The following is a 9912-nucleotide window of genomic DNA, read 5'->3' on the forward strand; positions in this document are numbered from 1 at the left end:
CTCTGATATGATTTTCATAATTTTTTTTTTTATTACAGTAAAACTTCGGTAAATTGGAAACTCTGGTAATACGGAAAATTTCTTTGGTGCTTTTTTTCAAATTTAATTTTTTTGAACCCCGTCAAAATGGAAACCCTGTTAACACGGAAAAATTGGATGGTCCCAAGCGATTCCATTTTGTCGAGGTTTTACTGTATATTATGAATATTTATTTTAACATAAGTTTATATCAATAATAATATGTATCTTCTTTGTAATTAGAAAAAAAAAGTTTGTATAAAATGTAAGCCTAATAATTATTTATATTTAAATATTATATTTTAAATGATTTTAATTTTCATCACAGTTAAAATATTTATAATAGATCGTTTTAAATCATGATAAATAAAATGTTTTACTTATAAAGATTAAGAACAGTTTAACCAATTAAGTATTATCATAATATACAGGATGTAATTAAATGTGATGAGTAATTCATATATTATTAAATATTACAAATTTACTCCAATACTCTACTGATGGGTTTTTGTAAAGGACACAACACTATATTAGTGTATATAAATAATTTAAATAATTTTCACATTGTCATCAAAACAATACAGCCTAGAATTTAGAGACAATTATTAATAATTACAGATGGTGAAACTTAAAACATGTCAAATAAACAATGCAATTGTCGTGAATTTAAAATATGAGCCATTATCTTGGTGATGAATGTGTTGACAACAAACAAATTAAATTTTAGTCCATAAAAAAAGATATCAGATATTGTTATGTATTCATTAATACTACGATGTATGGCTATAAAATATAAACCATAATGATTATGTATAAACAAATAAACTTTAATCGTGGTAAACATAATATTAATATATACAACATAATACACACGGTGGCACTCAGATTACAGTTAACTGATACATAATACAAATTTAAAATACATAATTTAGTTTAAGTCATTCATCCTTGCTTGTTAATAATTGTAGCAGCTTCGCGATCAGATTGTGGCAAATCTTTGTCGTCCCAACCCCATGACAATTGAGTATCTGCTCGTCCACTTATGCCAGTACGTTCCACACGTTTACGTACAGTATCGGCTGATACGGTTTTCAGGTCATATGCCCATCCAATTTTTGCAAAGAAATCAATGAATGCAGTTGTCATATTGAGTTTATAATCACCCAATTCTGCCGCCTTGTAATCCCACGGGAATACATGGTGGTAGTTGTGCCAACCCTCTCCCAATGCCAATAAAGCTACAGCTATATTTTCAGAAGGATTTATAAACCTAAAATAAATAATAAAAGATTAATTTATATAAAGTTCAATGTCACCTCATTAGTTATTGAATTACAATAATAACTTAATCATTACCTGTCATATGGTCTTCCACCCCACATATGTGCAGCACTATTTACTAACCATGTGACATTAAGCGAGAAAGTATATCGAAACATAGTGGCCACAAACCAAGAATTTGCCCAACTTTCGCCCCAACAATATACAGGTAGCATTGTAGGTAATATAAAGCACAACAATGGCATCAGGAACTTGTAATACCTGTAATTTATAATTAATAATAATTAATATTTATGTTCGAAAATACAGGCTGCTGCCCCAAGTTATAAACATATTAAACATAAAAGATTAACTTATAAGTACATAATATGTACTTATATTACACAAAAATAATTTTTGATTGCATAGTACTGTCCACTCTTTTTTTCAAAATTCAATAATTTTAAGTAAACAAATTATTATAATTACAGTTATATATTAAAATAGATCAATAATATAATAATTTATGCATTATAAATGTTTGCTATAAAATAAAATCGCATTTTATTTTGATGATTAATATTAGCAGTGCTTGTGCTTATACAAAGTTAGTTAATAATAATTGTATAACAGTTAAATTTTAATAAAAACATTACTTTTTTTGGAAGGAAACAATTGGATCTGCTAGTAAATCAGTCATATCAATACCACGTCCTTTTTCCATAATTTCTGGGTGTTTACGGCATAACAACCAACCAACATGAGAAAAAAAAAATCCTCTGTTTGCATTATGCGGGTCTGCATTTGTTTCACTGTACTTGTGGTGTAGTCTATGGTCACGAGCCCATTCATACACATGGTTCTAAAATATAAGCATATTGTTAAAACCAAAATAAATTTCCATGATATACATAATTTAATAAAATCTTTGTGAATAACTAATAACTACAGATAGTTTTATAAATTATAATATTTATTATATTATAAATATAACCTATTCTAAAACCAAAAAATTACATAAAGCAAAATAATAAATGTAGTAAAATGTTACTATTGAGAAAAACTATTGTACAAATATTATTTAAATAATCTAACTACATTAAAAAAAATTAACAAAATTAATATTTATTTGAATTATAATAGTTACTCGTAGTAAGTTATATATACAACTTAATTTAAAAAAAAAAAAGAATGTACTTGCTAAAGATATGATGTACTTTCTTTGATTTGTAGATTTTTAATGTATAAAGGTATGTAAGTATTTTATTGAATATATAATAATTAATTATAATTAAAAGAAACAAAACAAACATTAATTATTAACCCTTTGAAAAGTATAGATTTAAATTAATATTTTTTTGTTATGACTTATAGAGCAGTGATCCTCAATCTGGGAATTGATATATATAAAATAGTTAGTATCATAAAAGGATTGTCAGAAATCTAACATTATGATGAGTCAAAGACTAAAAAGATTGAGAATCACTATTATAGTGTAAAAATTCTTTTGAATTTTTGTTGTTTCTGTCTTCAACACATTTTTACTAAAAGACTATTGATATAACAACTATATGTGTTAGATTAAAGATTGTGCTATCATGTATCTGCTATCATAAGAACATTTTTTTTTTTGTTATAAAACTGTTCACTAAAAAATAAAATATTTTATTAAATATTAAGTATAATTTTTTGATAAAAAAATACTCTCTGAAACTATCTATACAAAAGCAATGAGACTCATTAAATGGTTATTATTTTAATCTTTTGTTATTTACTGCAAGAAATATTTATTTGACAAAAGATGTCAACAAACAACTAAAGTAAGCATATAAATAACATTTACATAAATGCTTTAACTATAATAGAAGCAATCAGTTTCCAATTAAAATATTATTATAAAAAGCAATATATACATGAAAGATATATTATTAAAATAGTAACCATAATGGATGATAATTTTATTAATTTGTGTATAGGTACTATTACTAAAGGTAATAAAATATTAAAATAAATGCAATAAGTATAAGACACGTTTTATACGCGAGTAATTTAGAAATTCAACTATTGGCTCTAATTCACTCATCTATTACTAAAAATGCTTAAGAGGACATACTTATATTTAAATATTCCATATTCTGTGCCTAATCTGTTAAAGATGAGCACTTTCACCGACATAAAATACAGTCTAAAATAAATGAATTAAAAGATGAAAAAGAATTGTTTTATTTATATTTTAAACTTAATGAACTGAAGATAAATAATATAGTATCATAAATGTAAAATTTATAATATAACCTAATAACCTAGGTTTACACAAGATACTTTAATAATGTACTTCGAAGGATTTTTTAGCAAAAACCACAAAACAATGAATAAATTGTTTAACATATTACAATGTATATATGAATCATATATTTATATTTTATTTTATTTCCAAATAAATAATAAGGTAATTTGAATAAAAAAAAACACAAGTTTATAACTAAATGGTAGTTTACCATACTAGGGATTTAATACAGGTTTAAGTAAGATAATAAAAACCAAAACTTAATTAAAATGAGAAAATTACTTACAACCAGATGTCGATGGTCAAAATGTTATTTTATTACAGACAATAGTACCTTCAGTTTTTTAAAGCAGGTAAAGATATCTCAAATTTAATTAAATATTTTTATAAAATCAATTAGTCTAAATTAATGTATGGAACTAAAAACATAAATAATCATTGCATTCAATTTAGGTCCTGATACATCAATCTATCAAATTGCACTGAAAAAAATGTATTATTATTCATTGAAATTGTAGATAAGTTCATCATTAAACTCAAGAAAATAATAAACTGCTTTGTTAATGTTATAAATATAAGTTAACAATTAATATTTCATTTAAATTATCTAAATTATTTAATCTTTAAATTATATTAAGTACACATATAAAATTAGCCAAATAAAGTATATTTATATAATGTTTCAAACAAAATTAAAATGATTAATATTTAACATCAATACATAATATATTGCCAGATTAAAACCAAGTTCATATAGCACCATGTTGTGTAAAGTTGAGTATATTTGATTTATAGGTATTATACTTATTAAAATATCCAGTTTGTTACTCAGGAGAAAAACAAATTATATAAATTCAGATTTCAGATCAATGGGATAAAAATGATTTAAATTAAAACAAATTTCATGAGTAAAACATAACTCAATTTTTTTTTTCAATACTTATTTAAAATAAGTAATGGTTAATAAATAATAATAATAACAACAAAAAATACCTGAAAAGCTATTGTATTGAATATAATTAATATCACACGTAATGGCCATTTGGCTTTATACGCCCGATGTGACCAAAGTCTATGAGCTCCAGCTGTAATGCCAATTGAAGATACTTGATACATCAATATTGCTAAACAAAAAAAAATATAAACATAAATATATTAATAGGTTATATTTAATATTGAGGTTGTTTAACATACCAAAAATAGTTGTGGCAATTTTAGCAGAGGTAAACATTAGTAGCACACCATAAAGAGCAGCCAAATGAAGGTAACCAAACAACATGACATTGCGCCATACAATTGCTTGATGATGTCGTTTCCTATTTGGTTGGGTAAGATGTGTTGTCCCATTATAGGTAATTTCTTTGGATTCGTCCATAGTTTGATTTTATTATCTGTGAATAATATAAATTTGAATAAAAATAAAACCAAACATAAAGTATATTATAACTATAATTATATTATATTAAAAAAAAGTAAATCAAACTGAAGTAGATAGGTTAAGTAGTATTTTATATCAGATTTTAAATTAATATTCTTATGGAATTTTGTATTCCATATTAAATTAAAATTAAACATGCATTTAAAATATTTTTATTAATTTATTTAAATAACTACCTAGTGGCTAGTATATTAGTATGCTAGTTACTGAAGTATGAACTACACAACTTACAATATATAAGAACAAAGTTTAAAATTTATTGACAATTAATATCTCAATATTTTAAATATTTAATTGTAAACTAACAGTCCTACATCCTGAACTTGTGAACCATGCAATATATATTTATTTTTTATATTTATTTAGTTATAAGTTAGTTATTACATAGAAATACAAAGAAAAAAATGTCTACGCGTATATTATTTAGTTTTAACCAAAATAAAGATCAAAGGTATTAATAAAATTATTTTTTAATATTTATGTCAGAATTTAATTCTTTTTTTTTTTCATTAAATATTAATATATTATGATTATTTTAAATAAAAACTAATTGCTGCTTGGTAACTTTAACATTTAACAAATCATCATATTTAAAAATATATTCTGAGAAGTATAATAGGTTTAAGATAAAACTAATTATTAATTATATAACAACTATGACGTGACAGAATGTCATGCTGATATCTACATTAAATAAATCACATATTATTGTATTAACATATAAGAAATATTCAATTGTGAAAAAAGTCTTCATTAACTACTTTTTATATAAAAAAATTGAACAATCTTATGACTAAAACCAAGTTTGGCAATATATATATGTTTCTTGACAACTTTTTTTTACAATGTCAATTTCATGAATTCATGAATTTTAAAAATAACCGAGAATTGGACAAATAATCACAATAAATATGAGTGATAACGATAAGTTCTGATTTTGATTATAACAATAACCAACTATAATAGCTTCTAAGAAGTGACAAAATAATATTAGATCAGCAAAGATCAGACAATGTGTGGGCTACACATTTTGTTGGTCTTATAATAAAGATTAAGAATTTAAGCTCTGTACTGAAGCCCACTCCAAATTATTTGGATAAAAGTGTACTTTGAATAATATTGTCTAGGTACTTTATGTTTGTTGCACAAATATAAAAATACTTAAATACCTATTGGCTATTATACTTTATGAAAACATTGAAAACAAATTTATGCAATAGTGTTATAGCTGTGAGACGATGACTCTACCCCCCCCCTTTATTTCGCTATCAAAAGATTTTAGGACTCCAACCCCCCTTCAATTTATAAAATATATGAGGCTTATAGATATTATTAGTATTCCGTTGCGCGGGAACTAGTGACTGCAGGCGGTTATCGAGAAACGTACTACAAACACCGCTCACTCTCACCACAAAATCTAAACATAACGATAATATTCGGTGTGAATTCAAAATTCGAATGGATGAATTCTACGCGGGTACGCTCGCAGAGCGCACGACGTACGGAAATGTCGATTGGTGGATAAGTGATGGGGTGGGGTGGCGCAAACGAATCAACCCGAAGGAACGATTAAAAAAAAAAAAATAGAAGAAAAACCTCGACAGTTCGAAATTTTTCTGCGCGGAGGGGCGATAAGGGTGAGAAAACCAAAGATAAAAAGAAACTAGATAACCATTATACATTTTTTATTTTCTTATCATGACAACGACACAACGAGTGGGCACCTACGACGAAGACCGCCGCCGCCGCAACACACTCGACACGAACGCCGTTGCCATTTCAGCGAACAACACGTGCCCAAGGTCGCAACACTAGAGTCGCACAAGCGGTGACGGCGGCAGCGGTTGAACACTTGTTGTAGGCTCTACAGCGGCGGGCGGGCGGCTACAGCAGTCCTCCGTGTCACGTGTACGGTCGGTCGGCCGGGCGCGCGCGCGCACGAGCCCGCTCGCTCGCTCACCGGCCGGTGGACGAGGGTTTTGCTCGCGCGAGACGCATAAACGTCATAAACACGTCTGTACGTACCTGTAACAATGTACACCCTACGACTGGACAACGACGACGTTCATCACACGACGACGACGACAGATTTCCCGTTGGGGACGGGGTGCACGCGACGGGACACCACCGGGCCAGACGTCCGGAAGTCTTGCCGGCCGGACAGCGGGTACGACGTGCACACCTATTCGCGGACTCGGGTGGAACGATAACGGTCGAGAGAAAAACAGAATTAAACGGCAATGGTAGAACAGTACGATGGACGGACGGTTTGAAAGACCACGAATGCAATTTGGCGGCGGCGGCGACGTCGCGAACGCAAATGGGGGCGCTACCGGCGGAAGACGCGAGAAAACTCGTACTGCTGATACAGCGATATCGTACCGAGGCGGTCCCGAGTCGCGGCGGCGGCGTCGGATCCCTCCGTGCGATACGGATTTAATAATTCGGCCGGGAGAACCGATACAGTTTGGGCCGCTTGTGCTGCCGCCGGTAGCGGCCGATCGAATTATTTGCGCCAAATGCGCCACCCGGCGCCCGGTAGTATTCAAAATCAAGCGGTGTGCCGGTGGTTGAGTCGGTGGGTGCGCCGACGCCGTCGCGACGATGACTGTGACTCATCTGCTGGCCGAAAATAATGAATTATGAGCGCGATTTTTGTTTTTTTGTGACATCGCCGCAATCGGTGGCGAATCAACAGGCTTTTAGCGATTTTTTTCACGTCGCAGACTTCGGTCCGACATTCCGGCCGAGATGGCCGATGTTGTAGTCGCGTAGACACGTACCCATATAAATCGCGGATGGGGTTCACAATAGCCCCACACATATTATTATTATATTATGATATATATATATATTGTGATATCTTGTTTGAACTTGAACTTCGAATACAGTTGAGAATTTGTTCGCTTAATTCATTGTGAATTATAGTGATGTTAAAATTTAAAGCATGTGTGAAAATTATTTGTGTTAGTGGTGGAGGGGAGACGCAGTCATGTCATTACGATATTACTGGAGTCTTGTGAATTACTGGACGTATTTTCCTGAGCGGTATATGTCACGCACACACACTAATTATGTTTTACACGTACTGAGCATAAAATACAATCATTTCAAACGCGTAAATATAATTGTGTTGTAAATATATTTTTATAAAAAAAAAAACAGGCCTTTTTATGTACCAAATTTTTGACGATACAATTTAATTTTTTCTTTAGAAATCCAAATACTTCCCCAATTATCCCTACGTCACCCTTTCGAATAATTTTACGACTTTTTTTCACAAAGTTATTAAACTATAAAAATGATAGTATATATTAAATAAATAATTGCATTTTAGTTCAAAATTGTGCACGAACTAATCCTGGGAATTTAGCTAGTACAATATAAATGAATATCGTCATATCGACGTTATTACGTCTAAAATATAGGTACCTACTGTATGAAGTTCGATTGGCCATTGGCGGCGGCGTGACGCGATAGCAAAACTAACAGCCGTACGAGCGAACGTAGGCAGTAGGCACACAATATGACACATTATGTATTACATATTATTGACATATTGTTTACCGTACCGGCGTACCATCATTAAGTTTTATTATAATTATTACGTCAAAGCATATCGGTAAATTACGATAACGGATAAGGGAATTATTTTACGTTTCGTAAAAACGTTATTGTAACACGCGTAACTATTGGCTATTATTCCGATTTCTCAACGTAAGTTATAATATGTATTTATAATATAATAATGTCACATACTTTTTGGCAAAGACAATAATATTATAGTTGAACTCACGAAGCTACGGTGGTACACGATTTCTTAGTTCTTTCATAATGGATCAATTGAGCGGTCGCACATACGCCATAACAACCGTAACTATAAGTAATAATATTATATTATAAAGAGACACTCATACAAAGTGCAGGTGTTATACCTGTTCTATGAAATGTAAACAAAAATTATTCTAATTATAACAATGATACTTTAACCAAGTTATCTATGTGTACCTAACAATCTAATTTTTTCTCCGTTACCTATCATGTGTACCTACCAACACTTGCATTCCGAAGTGGCAAAGTCCTATAACATTTAAACATATAGATACTATATAGGTACCAATATAATATATTACATTTTGTGCAACTTTTTGTTTTATGGAAATACTATCATTATAATTTATAGCGCAAAATGAGTTGACGTATGATGATCACGTATTATAAATCAATAAAACAGGCGATCATAAAATAACCAATCATAAACATATTACAATTTACAGCTGATAGCCTGCTACACTTACTCGACCGATGTGGCGATGTTCAATGACACTTTTTTTTCGATCTATTCAATTGTAAGAACTGGCTTCAGAATTCATCATTTCAACTGTAAATACTATACACGTTCTGTGATACTAAAACCCTAAGATAACTAGCAATCACCGCGTCGCTATTACAAAATAATATATTTTTCACGCCAGTAAAATTAATTATTCTTTCTCATCACGACAACACGTGACACAAAGTTTGGAAATATAGATTATTACTATATTACCATTATTATCCTCTCGCACTCGACCGATCGAGGATGTTTTTGTATAAACTATAAATATATAAATATGAAGAAACCTCTAAATTGTAATTGTTAATCCTAAAAATTTGAAAATGGAAATAATAGTACCGAATTATGAAAACCAAAGTATTTTTGGATATTTCATTATGAATTAAAAACATTATTTTAACATTTCTATTCGCAGTTTTGTTGAAATTAACCCACTATAAAACAACATAGTGAGTAGTGACATTTATAACATATTATTAGGTATACACTGTTTGTTTGAACTAGCAAATATTGAGAAAATTTGTATTGGCTGTTTACGTATACACAATATACTATAACGCATTAAACACTCGA

The 9912-nt window shown here is 29.9% G+C and overlaps 1 protein-coding gene across 3 annotated transcripts; it reads right to left on the bottom strand.

The window, feature by feature from the left end:
* Positions 1–824: 824 nt before the first annotated feature.
* LOC132922110 (acyl-CoA Delta-9 desaturase-like) lies at positions 825–8864 on the bottom strand. Of its 3 annotated transcripts, none has more exons than XM_060985468.1 (6): positions 8800–8864; positions 4760–4956; positions 4559–4689; positions 1935–2140; positions 1375–1560; positions 825–1288 (listed from the first exon to the last, which is right to left on the bottom strand). In XM_060985468.1, the coding sequence occupies exons 2-6, from the start codon at positions 4938–4940 to the stop codon at positions 961–963; spliced, it is 1032 nt and encodes a 343-aa protein (XP_060841451.1). In that variant the 5' UTR covers positions 4941–4956; positions 8800–8864; the 3' UTR covers positions 825–960. The 3 variants fall into 3 exon arrangements, with proteins under 3 accessions (XP_060841451.1, XP_060841444.1, XP_060841434.1); XM_060985461.1 differs by lacking the exon at positions 8800–8864 and adding an exon at positions 8763–8785; XM_060985451.1 differs by lacking the exon at positions 8800–8864 and adding an exon at positions 7029–7507.
* Positions 8865–9912: the final 1048 nt, after the last annotated feature.

The sequence above is a fragment of the Rhopalosiphum padi genome, chromosome 1 (assembly GCF_020882245.1).
Source record: "Rhopalosiphum padi isolate XX-2018 chromosome 1, ASM2088224v1, whole genome shotgun sequence".
Classification (NCBI taxonomy): domain Eukaryota; kingdom Metazoa; phylum Arthropoda; class Insecta; order Hemiptera; family Aphididae; genus Rhopalosiphum; species Rhopalosiphum padi.